The following is a 27,321-nucleotide window of genomic DNA, read 5'->3' as shown; positions in this document are numbered from 1 at the left end:
GATAGCTCAGGGCACAGCAGAGACAGTTTGTGGCAGTTGTGAAAGGGTGAAGAGTCTACTATAAAAGCAAGTGGCAGTGGCATCTCAGACATTTACTGTGGTGTGATCTAGAATGTGCATTTGCCCTTTTAAGGGCCTGCCCATTTTCAGAGCTTTCTGGTTCATTCTGTGAGATAGCCTATTCTGATGTGTGTTTTCCAAAACCACCAAACAATTAATTTTGACACTATGTGGAGGTAGCTTCAGACCCCACAAGTTAAGGGCTCAGTACCACAAGACTTTCCCCCTCACCCCCACTTAAGATGCCTGCTGCAAGTCCAAGTTGTTGCCTGTGTTTCTGACTGACCAACTACATATTAGAGGTTCCCATAACCTCCTCCTCAGATTCAGTTAACTTGTTAGAGTGTCTCACAGAAGTCACAGAGACATTTACTTGTTTACCAGTTTATTGTAAATAATGTTATAAAGGATACAGATGAACAGCCAGATGAAGAGGTGCGTAAGGTGAGATCTAGAAGGGTCCCCTGCACAGGAACTTCTGTCCCCATGGAATTGCCGTATGCCACTCTCACAGATGTGGACGCATTCACCAACATGGAAGTTCTCCAGACGCCATCTTTTTGGGGTTTTTTGGAGGCTTCATTATATAAGCATGACTGATTAAGTCATATGCCATTGGTGATTGAATTCTTCATCTCCAGCCCCACACTCCTCCCGCGGGTCAGGAGGTATGCCTGCCTGACCACTCCCACCCTCTAATCAGGGTTGATTCCTCCAATAACCAGCCCCATTCCCAAAGCTACTTCATTAACAGAAACTCAGGTGTGGTTGAGAAGGGCTTCTTAGGAATAAGAAAAAAGACTCTTTACCTTTATTGCTCTTATCACTTAGGAAATTCTAAGGTTTTTAGGGTTTCTAACCCAGAGGAAGACCAACTATCTATTTCTTACTACAAATCACAATATAACACCTATAGACAAATGTCTGGCCTGAGTTAGCCAGAGTTGACTTCTATTATTTGCAACCAAAACCCCTAATAACGGCTATTATCTTTGGTACTTACACTGGAGCACCATCATGAATGCATTTCAACTAACTTCCAGAACAAAAGATGAAATTCTATTGAAATGGGACTACCAGTGCCAAAAGGTATAGGAGTGAGTGCTGTTCAAAGAAACCACAGTGGGAAATGCCAAGTAATTCCCTACAACTTTTCAAATAACAATGCATGCTATAGGAATGTGATCAAGTAAGAATTACATTCATATCTGGCACCTCTTCCTGCATCTACTACATGCTTGACATGTGTTATCTCACTTAATCCACACAGCTTGCTATTAATTTCTATTCATAGAACTTAGAGAAGCTTGATAGGAAACAGAATGGAACCCTTTAGAATTCCTCAGCAGTACCCATTTATACTGGTTATCTTGAAGGGCAATGGTTTCAATGCTCAAATTTCTGTACATCAAGGAATGTGTTAGAAAACATTTGGTTTTGTTTTTACTAACTTCTAATTTATTAATGTTGGCAACAAACCACACAAGTACGAGTAATATGAGACTGTCATCAGTCCCCAGTAGACTGACGTCTTATAACACATTACAGTTATAGAAATCTTAAAGTATTATTTATGTTCATTGCTCTTTGAAATTATTGTAGTTGTTAGACTCCCTACTAGCTCTCATTGCTAAATGAATTAATAAGGAAACATACCTATTACTGTGTCACAAATTTTTAAAAAAATATTTTGATAACTTTTAGGGCCACCTGGGTGGCTCAGTGGTTTAATTATCTGCCTTCAGCTCAGGTCCTGGTATCAGGGTCCTGGGCCAGAGTCCCACATCAGGTTCCCTGCTCAGTGTGGAGTCTTCTTTTCCCTCTCCCTCTGTTCCTCTCCTCTGTTTGTTCTCTCTCTTTCTCAAATAAATAAATAAATCTTTAAAAAATATTTTGATAACTTTATTTCAGTATAACTGCTTTCCTTTGTAATTCCAAGTGATTAATTTCTTTCACTTAAAACATTATCTGAGAAGGTGTCCATAGGCTTCACTAGCCTGCCAAAGAGGTCAATGTCACGGAAAAGGTTAAGAATTAATTTTAGGGGCACCTGGGTGGCTCAGTTGTTACGTGTCTGCCTTCGGCTCAAGTCATGATCCAGGGGTCCTGGGATCGAGCCCCGCATCAGGCTCCTTGCTGGGCGGGAAGACTGCTTCTGCCGCTCCCACTCCCCCTGCTTGTTTTCCCTCTCTCGCTGTGTCTCTCTCTGTCAAAGAAATAAATAAAATCTTTAAAAAAAAAAAGAATTATTTTTATACTGAAATGAATGTAATACCATATGTTAACTATACTGGAATTAAAATAATTAAAAAAATTTTTTTAAAATTTAGTTAAAAATAATTAAGAATTATTTTTATAGATAGATTTTTTTTCTCCTTTAAATTAGCTCAGGGGCGCCTGGGTGGCTCAGTGAGTTAAAGCCTCTGCCTTCGGCTCAGGTCATGATCTCAGAGTCCTGGGATCGAGCCCCACATCCAGCTCTCTGCCAACAGGGAGCCTGCTTCCCCCTCTGTCTCTGCCTGCCTCTCTGTCTGCTTAGGATCTCTGTCTGTCAAATAAGTAAAAATCTTTTAAAATAAATAAATAAGCTCAGTGATTCCCACATTTAGCTTCCATGAGAATTAATTTAAAGAGCTTAAAAACAAAACCATGTACAGTTGACCCTTGAACAACATGAGCTTGAACTGCGTGGGTCCACTTATATGCAGATTTTTTGAGTCAATACAGCTGAGTATTATAAATATATTTTCTGCTCCTTATGATTTTCTTTTTTTTTTTTTTTTAAAGATTTCATTTATTTATTTGACAGACAGAGATTACAAGTAGGCAAGAGAGGCAGGCAGGGAGGGAGAGGAGGAAGCAGGCTCTCTGTGGAGCCAAGAGCCCGATGTGGGGCTCGATCCCAGGACCCTGAGATCATGACCAGAGCTGAAGACAGAGGCTCAACCCACTGAGCCACCCAGGTGCCCTGTAAGAATTTTTTATAAGGAATTGGAATATTAATCAAGCTTAAGAAACTGTTTGATAACAAATTATCATTATGTATTATAATTATTTAAAGTTTTCATACCATACACATGGTTAAGATATAGTGCAAAGGGAAGACTTCAAAGCCTGCTCAAATCTTTTTTTTTAATTTTTTATTTGATTTTATTTTTTTAAGATTTTATTTATTTATTTGACAGATCACAAGTAGGCAGACAGGCAGGTGGGGTGTGGGGAGAAGCAAGTTCCCTGCCGAGCAGAGAGCCCAATGTGGGGCTCGATCCCAGAACCCTGAGATCACGCCCCAAGCCAAACACAGAGGCCTTAACCCACTGAGCTACCCAGGTGCTTCTTTTTTTTTTTTTTTAAATTTATTCGTCCGAGAGAAAGAATGCACAAGCAGGGGAAGTGGCAGGCAGAGGGAGAAGCAAACTCCCGGCTGAGCAAGGAGCTGGATGTAGGACTTTGACCTGAATCAGAGGGAGATGCTTAATCCACTGAGCCACCCAGGTGTCCCTAGTGGGGATTTGTGTGGGCATATCAGCACCATTTTTGTACTGTTCTTAACTTATGTTCAGTACCATTTTTTCCCCAAATTGATGCATCATTGATTTTGAGTTGCTAGCTTCATATCACAGTATCATAGCAAAAATTTCAGTGTTAAATTTATGAAATTCAAAGGAGCTTCTGCTTTCCCAACTGTTTCTCAACCTAACCATTTTTTTTTAATGGAGGGGGAAAATAATATCCATAAGGAACAAAAATAATGGGCATATAGATTCTGTTTATTTTGAGAGAGAGAGAGAGAGCATGCACATGAATTGGGGGAGAGGCACCGAGAGAGGGAGAGAGAATCTCAAGCAGACTCCATGCTAAGCAAGGAGCCCGATGCGGGGCTTGATTTCACAACACTGACATCATGACCTGAGTGGAAATCAAGATCTGGTGCTTAACTGACTAAGCCACCCAGGTGCTCCAAATGTAAAGTCTTTTTTTTTTTTTTTAAGATTTTATTTATTTGACAGAGAGAGATAGCAAGAGAGGGAACACAAGCAGGGGAAATGGGAGAGGGAGAAGCAGGCTTCCTGCAGGAAGCTGGTTGCGGGCCTTGATCCCAGGTCCCTGGGATCATGACCTGAGCAGAAGGCAGACGCTTAAGGACTGAGCCACCCAGGCACCCCCACATGTAAAGTCTTAAAGGGTGACTCGGAATAGTCTTCTTCATAATATTTAACATCAGTTGACCCAGGAATAGACTAAAAGTTATCATTGTTGTGATAATCAGTAAACCCCAGCCCCTTTTGCATTATTTGCTGAGTAGAAATTAGATGACTGTAGGGTCCCTTTCCAGTTCTTCAGTGCTATGATAATGTGATTACAATGAGCTATATCATCGTAGTGACATAAAAAGCAACTCGCATCTAGTTTTATTTTCAAAATGAAAGTACTATAAAAATGGTTTCTTACTTCAGAATAACAGTTAAATATTAATGCCAGACAGTGGCAGCAACTAATCAAAACAGTTTTCTATTTCTTTCTTTAAAAACAATTCTCTTCAAAGTCTGTATGGGTAGTTGTGTTAAGGTAGGAAAAACTGGACTAGTTCTGACTTTGAAACAGTTCTGTCATCTATTTGTGCTTCATTTTTTCATTGCCATAAAATGAAGATTTTACCTGCCTCTACCCTCTGGGAGCAAGATAATGAGTGAAATAATAGGAATTTACATGGACTAATTTACAGTGAGGTTAAAGCTTCAGAGCCCCTTGTTTGCAGCAGCCCTTTCTGAGGCCCTAATATTTATTACTGTGTGAGAATTTTATTAAAAATTTTTTCTTAAATAGACTCCCAGATTTGTTTATGCTTCAGTGTACATAAGAACTTAATCTACCACTACATACACAAGTGTTACAAAATATTTTGAAGCAATAATAACACAGAAGTCCAATTTTATGTTTGATTAAACTTTTCTTGATCACCCTCCAATATATAGCGAAATAGAAAAACTTCTTGGTGTTTTGAAGTCTGACTTAGGTGGTTTGATTCAGAAGGGAAGTTTTCAGAAGACCTGGATTTTAATTTGGGATAATGCTACTTATGTAGGTGTGATTTGACACTTAACTTTTCTGCGATTCAGTTAAAAAAAAAAAAAAGTTGAAATGTCTGAGCTTTAAAATCTTTCCAATATGAAATATTGTGATTCTTACTCCCTAATGCTGAAATATTGGGGATTTTCAAACCAGTTGTCTTCAGGTTTTTTGTTGAAGTAGTGTGACTACAACACCGAAAGTCACCTAAAATCTTCTGTGACTCATCTTTCTTGAAAGTTTCTGGGAAAAGGAAAATAATGAAAAATACTTATATTTCTGCTTTCTATCAAGCGTTCTTCCTTATGTTAAGTTAGGAGGTCTGTGAAAACTAATTTGATTATCATTGTTGAAAGATTTCCATTTCTTGGAGTAAAGAGTGAAGAAAATTATTCCAGTTGCACATCTCTGATGAAATCTTCTCCTCTAAGCTGGCTGGATAGTTCAATTGGCCCAAGGGCCCAAGACCAGAAATACTGCATTCTTGGCACAGTTCTCAGTTCTTACTATAAATGCAGTACCTGAGGTTGCAGGAGGTCAAGGAAGAGGGAAAAATAATTCCATGTGTATCATTTCATCTTTAGTTAATTCTTAAAATGCAGTCCTCTTGAAGGAAAAATGTCCTCGTTCATGTTTTGAGGGAAGGATGAATTAAGAGATTGCTTTGAGAGTAAGCCTGGGATGGAAAAGGGATTTCAGCAGATTTTTATAGCGTACCTTATATATAAAGATGTCAGAGGGCCCAGCCATTTGACTCTTAGGTATATAAGACAACCTAGGGCCACACAAAAAACTGTAAAACAAGCAATTATAATAGCATTATTCATAGTAGCCAAAAGGTAGAGACAGCCTCAAATGTCCATCAGCTTATAAGTGGATAAACAGCACGTGGTATATTATATAATGCGGAGTATTATTCAGCAGTAAAAGAAATTAAATACTGATTCATGCTACCACACGTATAAACCTTCAAAACAGCATGCCAAGTGAAGGAAGCCAGTCACAAAGACCCTTCAAAGGAAATGTCCAGAAGAGGGAAATCTATAGAGACAGGAAGTAGACTAGTGGTTGCTTAGGAATGGTGGGGTGGTAGGATAATAGCTAAAGGGTATAGGACGTCTTTTTGTGCTGATGAAAATATTCTAACATTGATCATGGTGATGAGTGCATTTACAGGTGAATATGTGAAAAACCATTGAATTATAGAGGTGCCTGGGTGGTAGTTAAGTGTCCACCTTCAGCTCAGGTGAAGACCCCAGGGTCCTCGAATCACCCCGCTCCCCGCCGGGGGCTCCCCGCTCAGTGGAAGGCCTGCTTCCCCCTCTGCCTGCCGTTCCCCCATGCTCTTGCTTTCTCTCTCTCTGTCAAATAAATAAATAAACTCTTTTCTAAAAATCAAAAAAAATCCCATTGACTTATACCCTTTATACGGGTGAGTTGTATGTGAATTATATCTAACAAAACAAAACCAACATGCTTTTTAGAAAAAGATGTCATGGGATAGAATGATTAATCAGAACATAGGTTTAGGGCGGCTGGGTGGCTCAGTGGATTAAAGCCTCTGCCTTCAGCTCAGGTCATGATCCTAGGCTCCTTGGATCGAGCCCCACATCAGTCTCTGTACTCAGCGGGGAACCTGCTTCCCCCTCTCTCTCTCTGCCTACTTGTGATCTGTCTGTCAAATAAATAAATAAAATCTTTTTTAAAAAATTAGGTTTAGACAATGTATCTTCCTCTAAGGAAGCCCTTGTCATACAGTTAAAGTACTAATAAATATGTGTATTTAAAACTGAAGCAAAGGGGGAAAATGGTAGGTCTTCTACCAGAGGTGGTGTTCTCCTGGACTGTGAGAATAGTTGGAGTTTGGATATTCCAGTCAGAGGGAACAGCAAAAGCAAAGATAAAGATATGAAAATGGAACTGTATAGTAGTTCATTTTTCCTGATTATGAAGTTGAAGAATTTTGGTTAGAGTAGTGGTTTGAGGCCAGTTTTGAATATTAGGTAAAGATACTCTTTATACTATGGGCCATAGGGAGACATTGAGGGATTTTGAGCACAGATGTGCTATCTCACCTTTGCTTCAGGAAGATGATTATGATAATAGTGTTTTTAAGATGAATTCCAGGGGCGGCTGGGTGGCTCAGTCAGTTTAGTGGCTGCCTTCAGCTCAGGTCATCATACTAGAGGCTTGGGATCAAGCCCTGCATTGGGCTCCCTGCTCAGCAGGGAGGCTGCTTCTCCCTCTCTCTCTGCATCCCCCCACACACTTCTTCTCTCTCTTTCTGCTTTCAAATAAATAAATAAAATCTCCAGAAAGAAAAAAGGACGAATTCCAGAAAAGATAGCCTAGACTCCGACCAAGTAGAAGTAAAGGAAAGAGATAACATAAGTAGAAAAAGCAAAGAACTAGAAAGATTTTAAACAGAATTGTGAATTAATTGAGACAAGGGCTGGGGAAATGTCAAAGTTAATGTAAGGTATAAGAGAGGGGAGATGCCAAAAAGATACTTGAAAATATGGGGCTGGAGCTTGGAAAGGATGTCAGTACAGTTTAATGCCTTAGCATTCCTGGAAACCACTGAAAGTTAGGAGAGCAGCTTGCACTCACACACAGGGCTTCCAGGCAAATACTTGGAGGAACTTTCATTTAGAAATCAGAGAGAAGAAGCGAAACTGTAAGAGGCATAATTTGGAAAAGAAAGAAAAGACAGTTTTATGGAATGAAAGAGACATTTATAAAGGAAGAAAGGAGCTTGTGGAATGGAAGAAAGCAGAGAACATCCCTTAGATGCAACAGATAAACGTCAGAGGATACTTTCCAGCCTCAGTAGCAGGTGCAATCTTCCAGCAAAGGAGGGGGAAAAGATAAAACCAAGAAAATTTAATTCCTAGAAGTCACACAGTTTATTTTAGAATGTTTATAGAACTATGCAACCATAGAGAATACGTTTTAAGAAAATTGTGTAAAAATGAAGAAGTATTTAGGGAAAGAAAGTACTGAGTATGCATGTCCATAGCATGTCCAAATGCAATGCATCATTCCTCTTGCATTTGAAATTAAGACATGAGGATGTTAGTAAATGCCTTATTTTTAAATTACTTTCTTAGAAATCTTACAACTAGCGTTCAAAGAATTATTTAGTTTATTGAAGCTATAGTCAGGCTAGATTAACAAGATATGCAGACATGGGAGTTATTGATTGGTGTGATGTTTGATGGTTAGGTAAAATGTAGTATAAAATTCAGGTAATAATAGCTACCACTTAATGTAACATTTCACAGCCCTAGAATCAGAGGGAATAATAAACATGATGAGATAGATTAGTTTATAAGTATAGACATTAGAGGAGATGGGGATTCCTCAACAGGAAAAATGTGAAAGTGTGTCAATACCTTTCTGCTAGTTTTTTCCCCCCTCTATAAGGCCTTCATCTCCAAAGCAGTCAGGTGACCTAAAAATTATTTCAGTACTCATATGTTTAAAATTGTTATATTCTTTAACTGAATAACTCTAGTTCTAGAAATCATTACAAAGAAAGCCCTAAAATGTATATGAATAATATGCACAAAGATCTTCCAAACACAGTAATATGTAATAATTAAAGAGTTGAATTCAGCCTTGGCTTCTAATTGTGGAAAAGGAGTTGTGATTGAATAGGAAGATATATGCTGGGAGATACACACTGAGCAATCATTAGAATGATCTTTGTGAATAGTGATAATATGGCAAAAATGCTTGTAATCTAAAATTAGATAAAAGAGGTAGACTATGGAATTATATGTATATATGATCTCTACTCTGTAACAAAAGAAATATGGGCATGAGGAAATAAATATGAACATGAAGAAGAGTATGCCAAATTGTTAAAGAACCTTGTCCTGGGTAGGATTATAGATTTTTTCTTCATAATATTAATTTAGTTCCCAGATTTTCTACATTGGTCATATACTTCTTTAATAGATGATAAAGGATAACCATCACCCCCCAAATGAAGAAGACTGGTTATAGGAGAGCCTAGGGATGGACAGATATATGAGCCAATGTAAGTCATCATGCTGACAAAAGCAATTCATAATGTAAGCCTTACTGACGATCAGTAACATCACTACATACTGTCAGATGAGTCCTGTCTACTGGTAGACTCTGAGTTTCCCTGGACTCAAACCAGTGGATGTCTCAATATGGATTCTGAAATCCAAGGACACTTTTTTTTTTTTTTTTTTTAAGATTTTATTTATTTATTTATTTGACAGAGAGAGAGATCACAAGTAGGCAGAGAGGCAGGCAGAGAGAGAGAGAGGAGGAAGCAGGCTCCCTGCTGAGCAGAGAGCCCGATGCGGGACTCGATCCCAGGACCCTGAGATCATGACCTGAGCCGAAGGCAGCGGCTTAACCCACTGAGCCACCCAGGCGCCCCCAAGGACACTTTTTAAAAAAATTTTTGTTATTAACATATATTATTTGTTTCAGTCTGTGATTCATCAGTCTTGCACAGTTCACAGCACTCACCGTAGCACATACCCTCTCCAGTGTCCATCACCCAGCCACTCCATCCCTCCAGCGCCCCTCCCCTCCAGCAAACCCTCAGTCTGTTTCCTGAGATTAAGTCTCTCCTAGGGTTTGCCTCCCACTCACGTTTCATCTCGCTTCATTTTTCTCTCCCTTAAGGACACTTTTGTTTTCCTGGTATTGCTTGTGAGGGTGTAGCCAGAGTCTTTGATGTACAGATCTTACCTTTTACATTTGTCATTCACAAACAGATGAAGATAAGATTTTAACTTTGTAGTATTACATGTGTAAAATTTTAAAGCTACCGTATGATCAATTGTGGCTTCTTTAATTTTGCTTTTATAATTAAATATTTTATTCTTCTTTTTCCATAGGTGCACCATAAATGCAGAAGACTGAAGTTTTAAAAGAGGACAAAGAGTTTGCATCTAAGATGAATCTGAGCAATACAGTATATTTTGTGCCTTTCACAAAAAGGTATTGTTCATAGATCTGTGACAAAGCTTTCTCCTACAAAATGGGAAGAGATTATGTCTTCTGATTTTTCTATAATTTTATTATATTTGTAAGAAAAAAGGGGAAGTGAAAATATTAATAAAATTGGGATAAAATTCTTTTATAAAAACTTTTTAGTTTCAAATTCTTTCCCTATAAGATTTTCATTATTTTCAGTCACAGCTTACAAATTGGAAAAATACTTGGTTAAAAGAAATGCGCTTACCTAAAGTTTCTTGATTCCTGTTCTCAAATTATTTTCTGGAAATACATATTGCCTTTTTTTGTTGTAGTGCTTTGTAATTAGACTTTGAAGGAACATAAAATTTTTCACACCACTTTTCCTCTAATTACAGAAGTAATAGGCTTTGCAGAAAATTTAGAAAATACATATAAGCAAAAAGAAGGAAATCTAAGTTACCTGAAATCACAACACCTACTTCAGATAAAACAAGCCTGTAAAGAAATCCAAACTCAGAGATGAAAGAAGCCGTGTTTCCCATCTTCATGGTCTCATCCCTCTTTATGTTCTACCTACTTATGTCCTGCCTCTTTTGCTAAAACAAAACAAAAAAGACATTGCCTTATATAAATTCCTAGAAGGATATTACCTGGTCGAAGAATGTACCCATTCTGTTCTTCTGGCAATGTATAAAGATGACTTGTTTCCTTATGGCCTTACTGAAAACTGTATCTTTTCTCTATTATTTTGTCAGTTTGGTAGGTGAAATGAGGTGTCTCATTATTTTAGTTTTTACTTCTTTGATTACTAATGTAACTGTTTATGTTTCATATTCTTAATAGCCACTGCTATATTCTTTTTCTATATGTGTCCTTTGTGTGAGCAGATGTATGTATATGTATGTGTTCACTTGTCTGATGTATATGTTTTCATTTAAGTATAATCAGCATACAATGTTACATTAGTTTCAGATGTACAGCATAATGATTGAGCAATTCTATACGTTACTCAGTGTTCATCATGATAAGTGTACTCTTAACCCCTTCCATTTATCTATTTCACCCCTGCCCCCACCCTCCTCCCCTATGGCAACAACTACTAGTTTGTACTTTGTATTTAAGAATGTTTTTTGGGGGACACCTGTGTGGTTCAGTTAGTTAAATGTCTGCCTTCGGCTCAGGTCATGATCTGAGTCTTGAAATCGAGCCCTGCATTGGGCTCCCTGTTCCTCAGGGAATCCGCTTCTCTCCTCCTCCCTCTGTGCGCCAACCCCCCCCCCCACGTGTATTCTGTCTCTTTCTTTCTCTGTTTCAAATAAATAAAGTCTTTTTAAAAAACAATGTTTTTTGTCTTTTTTCCCTTCTTCATTTGTTTTTTAAATTCCACATCGTGAAATCATATGGTTTTTTTGTCTTTCTCTAACTTACTGCATTTAGCGTCATATCCTCTAGGTCCATCCGTGTTGTTGTGAATGGCAAGATCTCATTCTTTTTCATGGCTGAGTAACATTCCATCGTGCCTCTGTGTGTGTGTGTGTGTGTGTGTGTGTGTGTGTGTGTGTGTGTGTACACACCACATTTTCTTTATCCATTCTTCCATAGATAGACACTTCGGTTGCTCCCATATCTTGGCTATTGTAAATAACATTACAGTAAACATAAGGGTGCGTATATCTTTTCAAATTAGTGTTTTCATTTTCTCTGGGTAAATACCCAGTAATAGAATTACTGATTCTATTTTTAGTTTCTTGAGGAAACACTATACTGTTTTCCACAGAGGTCGCACCAATTTGCATTCCTACCAACAATGCATGAGGGTTCCTTTTCATCCACATTCTCGCCAATACTTTTTATTTCTTGTGTTTGTGATTTAAGCCATTCTGACAAGTGTAAAGTGATATCTTATTGTGGTTTTGATTGGATTTCCCTGATGATGAATGATATTGAGCATTTTTTCCTGTATGTTGGCAGTCTAGATGTCTTCTTCGGAAAAATGTTGATTCAGGTTCTCCATTTTTAATCAGATTATTTGGGTTTTAGGGGTGTGAGTCCTGTAAGTTCTTTATATATTTGGATATTAACCCCTTATTAGATATATTATTTGCAAATATCCTCTCCCATTCAATAGGCTGTGTTGTCATTGTGTTGCTGGTTTCCTTCTCTGTTGAAAAGCTTTTTATTTTGGTGTAGTCCTAGTAGTTTAATTTTGCTTTTGTTTTTCTTATCCGAGGAGGCATATTGAGAAAAATGTTTTTATGGATAATGTCAAAGGAAGTAGTGCCTATGTTTTCTTCTAGGAGCTTTATGGTTTGGGGTCTCACATTTAGGTCTTTAATCCATTTTGAGTTTATTTCTGTGTATGGTGTGAAAGCCCACCAGTTTCTTTTGCATTTAGCTGACCAGTATTCCCAGCATTTGTTGAAGAGACTGTCTTTTCCCCCATTGTATATTCTTGCCTCTTTCACTCTAGATTAATTGGCCATATTCCTGGGCTCTCTGTCCTGTTTTATTGATCTCTGTGTCAATTTTCATGGCAGTACCATTCAGTTTTTATTATGACAGCTTTGTGTAATATATCTTGAAATCTGAGATTGTGATACCTCTAACTTTGCTTTTCTTTCTCAAGATTATTTTGGCTAGTCAGGGTCTTCCGTGATTCCATACAAATTTTAGTATTATTCTAGTTCTGTGAAACATGTTGTTGGTAGTTTTTTTTAAGATTTTTATTTATTTATTTGAGTGAGAGAGAGCACAAGCAGGGAGAGAGTAGAGGGAAAGGAAGAAGCAGGGAGCGCCGCATGGGGCTCGATCCCCGAACCCTGGGATCATGACCTGAGCTGAAAGCAGACGCTTAACTGACTGAGCCACCCAGGTGCCCCTGCTGTTGGTATTTTGATACGAATTGCATGAAATCTGTAGATTGCTTTGGGCAGTATGGATATCTTCCAACCCATGAGCATAGAATATCTTTCCATTTTTTGTGTCATCTTCAGTCTGTTTCATCAGTGTTTTATAGTCACATGTCTGATAAGAACAACTTATAACCAGCACACACTTTGCATCATTCCTACTTTATTTGCCTTTCAGTTTTGTTTACTGCACCATTGCAAACCAAACTTACTGATCTATAACTGACATACAATAATCTAGACATATTTAATGAAAATATGTTTTGCCATAATGTATATCTGTGTGTATATCCAGCACTGCCAAATGCTTCTTGATACCCCTTTTGAATCCCTCCAACCTCTTCTCACTCAGCCCAATCCCCAGGCAACCACTGATGTTTCTTTCTGTTACTTCATTTCCTAGAATCTTATAGAAATGAAGTCATAAAGTATGTACTCTTTTTCTTGGCAGGGTCTGTCTTCTTTTCACTCAACACAATTATTTTGAGATTCATCCATGTTGTGGCATGTGTCAGTAGTCCATTTTATTGCTGAAATGCATTCCATTGTCTGCATGTACCACAGATTGTTTATCTGTTCCTTTCTTAACCCGCTGAGCCACCCAGGCACCCCTATCTGTTCCTTTCTTGATGGGCATTTGGGTTGTTTCCAATTTGGGCTATTAAAAATAAAGCTGCCATGAACATTTGTGTACAGGGCTTTGAACGGACATATGCTTTCATTTTTCTCGGGTAAATACCAAAGAGTGGAATGGCTCTGTTTTCAACTTTTTGAGGAAGCTCCATACTGTTTTCCAGAGTGCCTGTAGCAGCTTGCATTCCCACCAGCAGTGAAAGAGGGTTCCCCTTTCTCCACAGCCTTGCCAACATCTGTCATTTCCTGACTTGTTAATTTTATCCATTCTGACTGGTGTGAGGTGGTATCTCACTGTAGTTTTGATTTCTATTTCCCTGGTGCCAAGTCAGCATTTTTTCATGTCTCTGTTGGCCATTTGTATGTCTTCTTTTGAGAGGTATCTGTTCATATCTTCTGTCCATTTCTTTATTGGATTATTCTTGGAGTATTGAGTTTGATAAGTTCTTTATAGATTTTTGGATACTAGCCCTTTATCTGATATGTCATTTCCAAATATCTTCTCCCATTCTGTTGGTTCTCTTTTGGTTTTGTTGACTATTTCCTTTGCTGTGCAAAGGCTTTTTATCTTGATGAAGTCCCTACCGTTCACTTTTGCCTTTATTTCCCTACTTTTGGAGACATGTCTAATAAGAAGTTGCTGTTGCTGAGGTCAAAGAGGTTGCTGCCTGTGTTCTCCTCTAGGATTTTGATGGATTCCTGTCTCACATATAGGTCCTTCACTCATTTTGAGAGTATCTTTGTGTATAGTGTAAGGAAATGTTACAGTTTCATTCTTCTGCATGTGGCTGTCCAATTTTCCCAACACCATTTATTGAAGAGACTTTTTCCCCATTGCATATCCTTTTCTGCTTTGTCAAGGTTTAGTTGACCATAGAGCTAAAAGATCTATTTCTAGCTTCTCTAATATGTTCCATTGATCTATGTGTGTGTTTTTGTGCCAATACCATATCGTCTTGATGATTACAGCTTTGTAATAGAGCTTGAAGTCCATAATTGTGATGCCACCAGTTTTGGTTTTCTTTTTCAACATTCCTCTGGTTATTTGGGGTCTTTTCTGGTTCCATACAAATCTTAGAATTATTTGTTCCAGCTCTGTGAAGAAGTGGATGGTATTTTGACAGGGATTTCCATGAATGTGTTGATTGCTCCAGGTAGCATAGACATTTTAACAATATTTGTTCTTCCAATCCATGAGCATGGAACATTTTTTCCATTACTTTGTGTTAATTTCTTTCATGAATGTTCTGTAGTTTTCTGAGTAGAGATCCTTTACCTCTTTGGTTAGGTTTATTCCTAGACACCTTATGACTTTAGGAGCAGTTGTAAATGGGATTGACCCTATTTATCTTTCTTCTGTATCATGTGACTATAATCAGTATTCTGAATTCTAATTCTAATATCTTATTTTGTCCATGCTGATTCGGTCCCTGGCAGTCAGTACTGCCTCTTGTTCTCTTTTTGATGTGTTTCTCTGTCTTGTCATTCTGACCAGAGTAGAAAAGATGACAAGAGAACAAAATACTAAAATGGCAACAACAACCCCAGAGAAATATAAACTAAACAAATCAGAAGAGACCTGAAACTGAGAAGAAAAAAAATAAAATGAAATTTTTTTTAATTAAAAAAAAAAAGGAATATAATCAGACAGATGAACAGAATAGAGCAATACGTTGGATCTTGTGTGTGTGTTGGTCAGTTTGTTAAAAAACTAGATCCCAAAATTATAAAGAAAGTAAAAATTATATATGTACAAAAATAAAATTAAATATAATGAAAGGATAGAATATAACTGTAAAAATAAAATTAAAAGACAGAAAAACAGCAGAGATAAACAACAATGAAGGAAGGGATATATACATATATATATATATATATATATATATATATATATATATATATACAGATATATTACATAATACACTATCTCGAGTATATTTTGGTGAGTTTGTTAGGGGAAACTACATCTCAAAATTATAGAGAAAAGCTTACATATATACAAAAATAGAAATAAATGCATTGAAAGGATAGAATGTAACTGTAAAGATGAAAATTTTAAAAGATTGTAACAAAAAACAAAACCAAAAAAAAAAGAAAGAGAGCATATGATTAGGCAGGTGAATAGAACAGATCCATACACTAGATTTTGGGTGTATTTTGGTATGTTAAAAGAAACTCCATCTCAAAATTTTAAAGAAAAACATATATATACAAAAATAAAATTAAATACAAGAAAGGGATAGAATATAACTGCAAAAATGAAAATTAAAACATTTTTAAAAAGGAGTTCCTAAAATAGGAAATTGGTTGAAAAAGGAGAGGAAAAATTTTAAAAATAAAATTGCAAGACTAAAGAATCATGGGGGGAAGCCATGAATTCTATATGCTATATTCCCCTAGTGCTATAGTTGTGCAGTTCTCTTTGATCAGTAAACTTGGTCTTGGCTGGATGTTCTTGCTGGTCTTCTGCAGGAGGGGCCTATTGCATTGATTCTCAAGTGTCTTTGCCCCAGGCAGAATTGCACTGCCCTTGCCATGGAGCCAGGCTAAATAATCAGTTCTGGTTTGCTCTGTGTAGCTTTTCCCTGAAGGCTTTCTGTGCAGCTTTAGAGGATGAGAATGAAAATGGCGGCCTCCCAGTCTCTGGGCCCAGAGCCTAAAACTCGGAGTCCCACTCCTCAGTGCACCCTCAGAGCAAAGCAGTCAGTCACTGCTGTCTCCCTGGTCTCCGGCCACACTTTGTGCTCTCCCAGCCTGTAACCAATGGTTTCTGTCTTAGGCACATGACCCCATTTCGAGTCTCCAAACCCTGTAGACTCTTGCATTGTGTTCCCACACCACTCCTACCCAGGGGAAGAAGAGGGGGTGGTCTCAGCAGTTCTGCCACTTGCTGGGCCCCAGCTTGGGGAGCAGTTGCCCAATCATGCTGTGGTTCCTGGGCTCCCTGAATGCAGCTCCCTGATCTATTGTCTGGAAGCTCCACCTCACTCAGGTACCCTGGTCTTCCTGTGACCCCCAGATCCTGAGACCACAGCAAGGGTTCTGCCCCTTGCTTAGCCGCCTAGCAACATTCCTCACTGGAGCAGACCTCTAAAAGATTTTGTGCTACGCTGCTTTAACACTTTCCAGTAGCTTATGGAGACTCCTTCCCCCCTCGGTTTATCTTCCCATATATTACTTTAGATTCACTTCTCCATACCTCCTACTTTGGAAAAAGTGGTTGCTTTTGTATTTGTGGAGTTGCAGCTCTTCTTTTCTTAGCTCTCTGATTGAGTTCGCAGGTGTTCAGAATGATTTAGTAGCTATCTAACTGAATTCCTGGGACCAGGTGAAACTAAGGTCTCCTACTCCTCTGCCATTTTTGATTCCTCTCTCCTCTTCTATGCATTTTAGAATCAGCTTCTCAATTTCTTTTTGTAAAGAAAAATCAATATTGATTCTTCCGACCTATAACCACAGTTATCTCTCTTCATTCTGTCTCTAATTCCTTTCACCATTATTTTGTAATTCTCAGTGTATAGGTCTTACACGTTCTTTGTCAGATTTATCCCTAAGTATTTCATATTTTTATGCTATTGTAATGGTTCAAAGTTTTGATTTCCATTGTTCATGTATAAAAATACAGTTGAGTTTTATACATTGATCTTGATCTTGTGTTCTGCCACTTTGATTAACTCAGTTATTAATTCTAGTAGCTTATTGTAGATTGCATTGAATTTTCTGCATGGTGGTTATGTTGTTTGTCAGTAAAAGTCTAACTTCTTACTTTCTGATCTTGATGTCTCTAATTTATTTTTTTCTCACCTTATTGCACTTATAGACCATCCAGCACAATGTTGAAGGGAAGAGCTGAGAGCAGACTTCCTTGCCACATTCCTGATCTTAGGAGGAAATCATTTCGTCCTTGACCATTATTTTTGATATTAGCTGTAAATGTTTCATAGATTTCCTTTATCAGTTTAGGGATATTACCTTCTGTTCTGATTTGGCTTAGAATTTTTGTCAGGTTTGAATTCTGGATTTTGTTAAATGATTTTTCTGCATCTTTAGAGATGATGATTTGGCTTTTTTTTTTTTTTTCAGATTGTTGATTTGGTGAATTACATTGCTTGATTTTTGAGTGTTAAACCAACCTTGCATTCCTGAGACAAATCCCATCTACTCATAATTTATATATTATTTATATATTTATATATTATTGGATTTATTTGCTGTAAATTTATCAGTTTTTGCATCTATGTTTATGAAGAATTTTGGTCTATTTTCTTTCTTGTGATGTTAGTTGTTTCTGGTGGCAGATAATAAACCCATCACTATTACTCCATCTTGGCTGAAAGCAGAAGTCCATTCATTATGTATTATTTGTATATAGTCAGACTTACTGATTTTAGTTTATGACTTTTGCCTCTGGTGTCTTGCTTAATAACTAAAGATCCACCTGAAATTTATTTTAGAAGTTTTTATGGTGTCATTTTTTATATTTAAGTAATCATTTCTTTTGAGATCATTTTAGTCTAGAGTATGACATAGTGATCTATGTGTTTCTTCCAAATGATCATCCATAGTACTTAGCTTTCTTTACACTGAAACCAAAACATTTAAATGTTTAGAATAAATTTTAATGATTGACAAGATTTTAGCTCTTGGGGGCACTTGGGTGGCTTAGTGGGTTAAGCCTCTGCCTTCGGCTCAGGTAATGATCTCGGGGTCCTGGGATCAAGTCCCACATCGGGCTCTCTGCTCAGCAGGGAGCCTGCTTCTCTCTCTCTCTGCCTGCCTCTTTGCCTACTTCGGCCTACTTGTGATTTCTCTGTCAAATAAAAATAAAAATTAAAAAAAAAGAAAAGATTTTAGCTCCCAAAATTTAGTTCACAGGTCTTTTTGTTTTTCCTAAAGACAGCTCAGATTCTGCTTTTTTGGGGGGGAGACATAGTCTTGAAAAGGCATATCTTTGATACATCATTTCTCTTTTCTGTTCTTAAACATAAGCAATGAAGGCAATAACACTTTTTGAATGTTAGTTGTGTAATTTTAGTCACTTGACTGACAACTAAATTTGAGTTACTTTTTCAGTAGTATTGATATATTGACTTTATACTTGGTTATCAGTATTCATGGATTGTCAGGATGAATGCCTAGGATTACAAGTATGGTGTTGCAGGGGAATCCCTTTTTCTCATTTGAAACCTTTGATGGCTCCCCACTACCCTCAAGATAAAGTCCATATTTCTTAATATGGTCTAAAAGGCCTGTTGTGATTTCCCTTGGCTTAACACCAGCTTTATATTTTTGCCTTCCAACCCTTCCATACATCCATATTGAATGAACAATTTTTATTTTTCCTAAAAGGCATGCTTTTTCATATCTAAGAAAAAATAGACCAGACCACCCTATTGTATCTTCTATTAAATTTTTTGCTTTTTCATCATAACAGTCATTTATAACCATTTTGTTATTTGTATCAGTATGGTGTAATGCTTATTCCCCCATTAGACTCTAAGCCCTTTAAAAACAGGGACCACATCCCATTGTACCTGGAACCAACCAAAACCCAGTACATGCCTAGCAAATAGTAGGCATTCAATAAATATTTGTTGAGTCAAGCAAAGAATTGCCTGGATAGAGGGATAGGTAGGCTGCTGACCTGCTAATGATTTAACTAGACTAACCATGTGAAGTAATGTACATAGTCACCTAAAGCTATCATGTCACAGGAGAAAAATGCTTCTTAGAACTGACTGCTTGTACTTCTTTATTAACAATCCTCTTTTTCTCTTCTCCTTGAATGAGGACTGTTGTCTCACATTTTTATTTATTATTTTTTTTAAGATTTTATTTATTTATTTGGTAGAGAGAGAGAGACAGCAAGAGCAGGAACACAAGCAGGGGGAGTGGGAGAGGGAGAAGCAGGCTTCCCGATGAGCAGGAAGCCCAACGTGGGGCTCGATCCCAGGATCCTGGGATCATGACCTGAGCCAAAGGCAGAGGCTTAACAACTGAGCCACCCAGGTCCCCCTGTCTCACATTTTTTAAAACACAATTTTATTGGCTAATAACTACATTTCTAGCGTACGTATCTGATTGGTCAAGGAGGAAACACAAACTATCCTGTGATATTTTCAGTTTGAAATGATTGATTCTCATGGTAGGGGTATATTTACAATAAAAAAAAATGGATGAAAGTTAATTAATATTTCAGTATTCAAAAAATAAAAAGGGATCTATATCAATTAAGTATAACTGTTAAAAACCAATATGTAAGCATGTCAAAATAATGTCCTTTATTTATTTATTTATAATATTTATTTATTTATTTGGCAGAGAGCGAGAGATCACAAGTAGGCAGAGCAGCAGGCAGGGGTGGGGGGAAACAGGCCCCTGCCAAGCAAGGAGCCCAATGCAGAACTGGATCCCAAGAACCTGAGATCATGACCTGAGTCGAAGGCAGAGGCTTAACCCACTGACCCACCCAGGCACCCCCCACCGTAATGTCCTTTTATTAACAGAAACTTCAAACTCAGAATATTTTGTATGGCAGCGGAAAAATCTGCCTCTTAAGTGAATGTTAGCATAATCTCCAAATTATAGCAGTTTGTTACCTAATTATCTATTCTGTATGTATATATTGTGCATTAAGAGCATGGGCTGTATGGTTAGATCTGGGTTTGGGTCCCAGTTCTCACAAATACTAGCTGCCTGATTATGGGGAAGTAGTTTTGCCTCTTGGTTCTAGTTTTTTATAAAAATCAAAATAATATAGTCTGCATTATGTAGCTGCAGGAGGGATTAAAGAAAATAATACCTACCTACATGGAACTTAGCGTTGCCTGACACATAGTAGTGCTTTATAAATCTTAGCTGTTATTACTTAAATATTAAATAAACCAAAATGCTTTTAAAAGCAGATTTATTGAGATATAACTCATTTAAATGTACAGTTCAGTGGTTTTTGGTATATTAACCATTGTGGGACCATCACGACAACCAGTTTTAGAACATTTTCATGACTCTAAAAAGAAAGCCCATCCCTTTTACCTATCACTGCCAAACTCTCCTTCCCCCAGCTGTAGTCAGCCGATAATTGGCTTTCTATCTCCGTTGATTTAGTTATTCTGGGTGTGTTACATAAATGGAATTATTCAATATGGCATCTTTTGTGACTTGCTTCTTTAACTTCACATCGTGTTTACAAGTTTCACCCATGTCGTAGCGTGTATTGGCACTTTATTCCTTCTTATGCCAAAATAATATTCCATTGTACAGATGTACCACATTTTGTTTATTCATTCACCAAATGGACCTTTGGATTGTTCCCACCTCTGGCTCCTATGAATCATGCTTCTGTCAATATCGATCTGTACAAGTATTTGTGTGGACATAGATTTTTATTCCTCTTGGATTTATACCAAGGAGTAGAATTTCTGGGTCAAATGGTATCTTGATTTTTAAGTTTGTGATGAACTGCCGGTCTCTTTCCCAAAATGGTGCACCACTTTATATTCCCACCAGCAGTTTGGAGGGTTCCGCTTTCTCCTCATCCTTGCCAATAGCTATTTAACTTTTTGATAGTAGTCATCCTAGTAGATAAAAAATGGTATATTACTGTGGTGTTAATGTTTATTTCTCTAATGACTAATAATGTGGAGCATCGGGGCACCTGGGTGGCCCAGTGGGTTAGAGCCTCTGCCTTTGGCTCAGGTCATGATCCCAGGGTCCTGGGATCGAGCCCCCCCATCAGTCTCTCTGCCCAGCAGGGAGCCTGCTTCTTTCTCTCTCTCTCTGCCTGCCTCTGCCTGCTTGTGATCTCTCTGTCAAATAAATAAATAAAATCTTTTTTAAAAGACCATAAATATTATACCCAAAATTAAAAATATAATAATAATAATGTGGAGCATCTTTTCATGTGTTAATGGCCACTTGTATATCTTAAGAGAAATGTCTATTCAGATCCTTTTCCCGTTTTTTGGGGGGTTATTTGTCTTTTTATTATGAAACTGTAAGTCTGGAGTACTTTTTAATATTAATTTATATTACCACCAACCACGATGATGTTTTAGAAATAAGTTAATGTCAAACCTTATTTTTTTACAGGTACTGAAAACTTACCCCCCAAATATTTGTAAATGAGAGAGAAAGCTGACTGGGATATCAAAAGCAAAACGTTTGCAGATACAGGTCATCATGCGTAAAGGGGTGCCAAAGGACTCAGAGATTGCTGATCTCTTCTACAAAGATGATCCTGAAGAACTTTTTATTGATTTGCACGAAATTGGACATGGAAGTTTTGGAGCAGTTTATTTTGTAAGTAATTTTAGAGTGGTTTAGAGAGATTAAATTAGGGGAGTTTGAATTCTACACATTCTATTACTTGTAAAATACGTTTGCTTTTAGTGGTTTTTTTCTACAAGTTAAATGTCTACACTAGAAGCAAATACTCACTGCTGAAAAGCCAGTCCTAAGAAATCTAGGCATTATTAAAGTCAGTGGAATCGCTGTCACCTGTACACAAACTATCAATATATATATATAAGCTTAAATTTTGGCCCTATGCATTTCCTCTATAAGCCAAGCTCTTTTCTGCCTCAGGGCATGTATATATGCTATTCCTCCCACCTAGAAAATTCTGCACATTGCGTCTGTATCCCTGTCTAACTCCTGCTTACCGTACAGATTTCAGCTTAAGTGTTACGTCCACAAGATTGCCTTTCCTGTTCAACTGTCCTGAACTAAATTAAATCATTTTTTATGATCTCATAGCACCCTCATAGGGATCTCCTAAGGATCTGATAGTCCTTGCATGTTGTTGAATTTATCGTGGATATAATTAAATACTTCTGTGTGAGATTTTTTGACTCATATATGTCCCTCCCCCTACATAAATGCCATGAGGTCAGAGGTTATGCCTATCTTATCCCTTGCTATATCCCCATAACCTGTCTGATAATAATAGGAACTCAATAAATGATGGACAGATGGATGGATGAACGGATGGCTACTCAGACAGGTGGACCATCAAAGATTTTTAGTAACATTCGTATCAAGTCAGTATTTTAGGTTAAAGGGCATAACACTTAGCCCCCTAACTCAGTTTGAATTCTAAGACTGTGACTTACCATCTAATAAGAAGAATGAGAAGTAACTGAAATGTTACCATCACTCTTTCACCTGAAATTCATTACAGAAAATGTAGTTCTAATTCATTTATATAACCTTAGAAGTTTGCCTCATTGAAGTCTCAAATACTTAAGAAAGCAAGTGATATTTAAGTACTGCTTATTACTCACTTCTCTAAACCTGTTATCGAATTTTTTTTTCCTTGATCAAAAATTATTTGACTTTTAAGTGATCCTTTATGTTTTGGCATCTGGGCAGGGCTTATTTTCAGTTGTCCTTCCAAATAAGATTTTATTAATTGCATTTTAAGTTCATCTTTTTGTCTGTAGGCCAATCTTCAGCCTGGGTTTCCCCTGAACTCTTTGTCATGTCTTTGCGTCTGTGTTCAGCACTACCACCACTTCTCCTTTGCCCTAATTTAATATTTGGCTTCCACTCAAGTACATTTTATCATTAAGTAACCTTCCATGGGTGGAAAGGGTGCTAATTTTCTAGTCAACCCTGCTATGTTAGTCTTTGGGCTTAGAATCGTATTTAAAACCCAATCAAAGCCCTGTCTTCTTCATTCACAGGGATAGTTTTGGGGGTTTTTTTCCCCCTTAAATTTATTTATTTATTTATTTATTTAGTGACCTCTGCCCCCAACTTGAGGCTCAAATGCACAACCCTGAAATCAAGAATCTCATGCTCTACCAACTGAACCAGCCAGGCACCCCAGGGATGCTTTTTTTTTTTTTTAAAGAGGATTTTTAAATTGTAAATGTACACACAGAAGTGTGCATAAATACATATCCATATATTTTGATATGTAATTTAAAGAACAATTAAAAGGTAATCTTTTTCTAAACACCAGCCAGGCCAAGAAATAGGATATTACCAGCCTCCCAAAAGCCCCTCTTATGTTACGTCTATTTTGAATTTTATGGTAATTATTTTCTAGTTTTTCTTTACATGTAACTCCCTTTCTTCTTCACCCCTAACAATATAATTTGGTTTTGTTTGTTTTGAACTTTTTAAAAATTGATACATTCTGTACATATTTGTTTGTGACCTATTTATTTTGCTCCAAGATGCTTTCCTCAGTCATCTTTTCTTTTTTCTATTTATAACTCATTCATCCCCTCACAGTCTCTCTTAGCCAGAGTCAGAGGGTAGTTCCAATCTCTATCTGACTTGTGTATTTCAAAAAGCAGCAACTGCAATGGGCACTAGGTGTTCTATGCAACCCATGAATCACTAAATTCTACCCCTGGAACTAATAATACACTATATGTTAACTAAATTGAATTTAAACTTTTAAAAAATGAATAAATAAAATAAAAAGCAGCTAGATCCCCTCTCAAAATTCTCCTTTTGACTACAGTAAACCAAGCATGTATCAAAACTCACAAGCCTTTGGACTAAAGGCAAAATGAGACCTACTTTATAGTAGGCTGCAGAAGACCTAGTGATGTGTTTGCTGTTGGGGCTAAGTCCTCTCTATTTAACTAGAATAAATGCCTTTTGAAAATGAGAACTATTTCTAATATTTCTTTACAACTCTAAACGTTAGCCCAGTGTCGTGTTTACAGTAGGTACTAAATACATGTTATTTGTTGATAATGATAGACTAGAAAAATCATAAGGATATCTCGGTGGCTTTGAAAATGTAATTATTAACTATACAGAATTGCCTGTATACAAAACAGGTAGTACAAGCCCATATAAACCCTTAAGCCACTAAAAAATAGATTAAAGGGGAATTAACTTACTCTTTACTGTAAAGCCTAGAAAAGCTTTAACCTTTTATCTATAATGGTCACATAGGTAATACCTTAAAAATGGATTTCTCATGGGCCACAGTCATATCTATATGTAGTTCCTCCCTATTCATAGATTCTTCCTCTTGTTACTCATACCATGATAACCAAGTGAACTGTCATCGCTTCCTTGGACAATTGCTGTAGCCTCCTAAGCTATCTTTGTGTGTCCACTGTGGTCTCTCTTTAGTCTCTTGTCAGCACCACAGTGACTCCGGGGAGAAAGAAGTAAATCTGATCAAAACCCTTACTGTAGGGGCGCCTGGGTGGCTCCGTGGGTTAAAGCCTCTGCCTTTCACTCAGATCATGATCTCAGGGTCCTAGGATCGAACCCCATATTGAGCCCCACGTCGGGCTCTCTGCTCAGTAGGGAGCCTGCTTCCCCCTCTCTCTTTGCCTACTTGTGATCTCTGTCTGTCAAATAAATAAATAAAATCTCTAAAAAAACAAACAAAAACAAAAAACAAAAAACTTACTGTAGCCAGCCTACAGGGTCTTCCACAGTGTGTCCCTGTTTGTACTGAAGTTCTATTCCCTCTCATTCTCATTGCCCTATCTATAATAGAATAGCTTTCTTTGACCATCATCGTGGGATTTTTGCATAAACTGTTTTCTCGGAATGTTTCCCCTTTTACCTTCATTCTCTTAACTCCTGTTCCTCTTTTATCTCTCAGCTGAATCCTCATTTCTTCAAGGAAGCCTTTCCTGACCTGCCATCCCCTCATTTTTGTTTCTCAGAGTAACACACACTCTTCTTCACAGCACCTGTCACAATTGCAATTGCACATTTGTTGGTTACGAGATTTTTGTACTGTCTGTGCTGCTAGACAAAAGATAGGTACTGAACATATTTACTCACAGTTCTTACCCCAATACCTGATACTTATTGACTACCTAATAAGTATTTGTTGAATGAAGGAGTGAATTATAAAGAACTCAGAGAACTTGGGGTACTGCTAATTAGTAGTTTTCATGAATCCTAGTCATGCTAGAAAGCCATTAAGACCAGATTCTAGCAACCAACATTTTTATACCTAAACACTATAATTCTGTTAGGCTTTTGTAGTTTATAGCTTTTACACTAATGATGTCAGGAAGTATATTTAAAGTGAACTATTAGCTGGCTCAGCTCCTAGGGAATCAATCAGCTGAGAGTATATTTAGAAAAAATGGAAGCTATTGATGAAATCCCTCTGTGTGTTTGGATTTACATAAGTAATTCAGAAATTAGCAGCATTAACAAATGAGATAGTAAGAAACCCCGAATTAAAGGAAGATAGAAAAGGGCCAAGCATGTTCATTTTTGTATTCACTTAAACACAACTATGAAGTTTCTGTGTTTTTAGTGTTGCCTTGTTGAATTTCGCATACTTCCTATAATCCACCTAAAGCTAATAATTTAGTTCTCTTCTTCTCAGTATAATTATTACCTTTTAGTTGAGACTTAACAACTAAGGCAAAAAGAAAAGCTTATTTTTAATTTTTATATTTTTGTGTATTTCTATTTCTGTAGTAGCCACAGTTTAGATTTAAGTTAATTAAAATGTAAGTTAGCAACAAGTAGACTGTAATCTAAATGTAGCTGGAAATGGTTGAGAAACTCAGAAACAGATAGTATTCTAAAATATTTTTTGAATCAATGATCTTGCTTAAAGTTATTGAGGTCATTTAGACTATTGGAAGTGTTAAGTATAAATGTAAGTTTCTAGAATAACACTTGAAATGTGTATTCAATAATGATAAACAATAATCATAAAAGTACTGGAAAGTTGAAACCCCACTGATAGTTTTCTTTCCCTGTATTAAAAGATTAATTTTTTTTTAAGTTTCAGTTCTGGTTTATAACAAGTATAAAATTGCATTAAAAATTTCACATCTAGAGCACCTGGGTGGCTCAGTGGGTTAAGCCACTGCCTTCAGCTCAGGTCGTGATCTCAGGGTCCTGGGATCGAGTCCCACATCGGGCTCTCTGCTCAGCAGGGAGCCTGCTTCCCTTCCTCTCTCTCTGCCTGCCTCTCTGCCTACTTGTGATCTCTCTCTGTCAAATAAATAAATAAAATCTTTAAAAATATATATAAAAAAAAGTTCACATCTAAACCAACTCTTAACTTTAGAGAGCAAACTGATGCTTAACCAGAGGGGAGGAGGGAAGGCTGGGATGGGTGAAACAGGTGATAAAGATTAAGGAGCGCCCTTGCAATGGGCACTGGGTGGTGTATGGAGTTGTTGAATCACTAAATTGTACACCTGAAACTAATATTACACTGTATGTTAACTAGAATTTAAATAAAAACTTAAAAAATAAGTTTCACATCTAAGAAAAATCAACATGAAAATATTTTCCAGATAATGAGTCTGTGCTCCAGTAGGCAGGTTTTGTAAGCAAGTATACATACCAAGTCCTAAGTAATGCTTACTCTGTAAATGTAAAGACATATATATTAAAGATTTATTTATTTTTATTTTGTTTAAACTTATTTTTTTATTTGAGAGAGAGAGAATAAGAGAGGAGCATGAGAAACGGGAGGGTCAGAGGGAGAAGCAGACTCCCTGCCGAGCAGGGAGCCCGTTGGGGAACTCGATTCTGGAACTCCAGGATCATGACCTGAGCCCAAGGCAGTTGCCCAACCAACTGAGCCACCCGGGCGCCCTAAAGATTTATTTTTAGAGAACAGGCACAGGGGGAGGGGCAGAGGGAAAGAGAGAATCTCAAGCGGACTCCCCACTGAGCACAGAGAAAGACGGCCTAGATCTCACCACTCACTCTG

At 37.4% G+C, this 27,321-nt stretch overlaps 1 protein-coding gene across 2 annotated transcripts in view; it reads left to right on the top strand.

Moving 5' to 3' along the window:
- The window catches only part of TAOK3 (TAO kinase 3), a 182,899-nt gene that overhangs the window by 73,012 nt on the left and 82,566 nt on the right, over positions 1–27,321 (top strand). For both annotated transcript variants that reach the window (XM_059408535.1, XM_059408536.1), the window contains exons 2-3: positions 10,017–10,119; positions 21,732–21,941. In XM_059408535.1, coding sequence (XP_059264518.1) covers positions 21,822–21,941 — 120 coding nt within the window. In that variant the 5' untranslated portion in view covers positions 10,017–10,119; positions 21,732–21,821. The remainder of the gene's footprint in view (positions 1–10,016; positions 10,120–21,731; positions 21,942–27,321) is intronic.

Source organism: Mustela nigripes, chromosome 8, assembly GCF_022355385.1.
Source record: "Mustela nigripes isolate SB6536 chromosome 8, MUSNIG.SB6536, whole genome shotgun sequence".
Taxonomy (NCBI): domain Eukaryota; kingdom Metazoa; phylum Chordata; class Mammalia; order Carnivora; family Mustelidae; genus Mustela; species Mustela nigripes.
The sequence above is the reverse complement of the archived record's forward strand: the minus strand, read 5'-3'. Positions and strand labels throughout refer to the sequence as shown.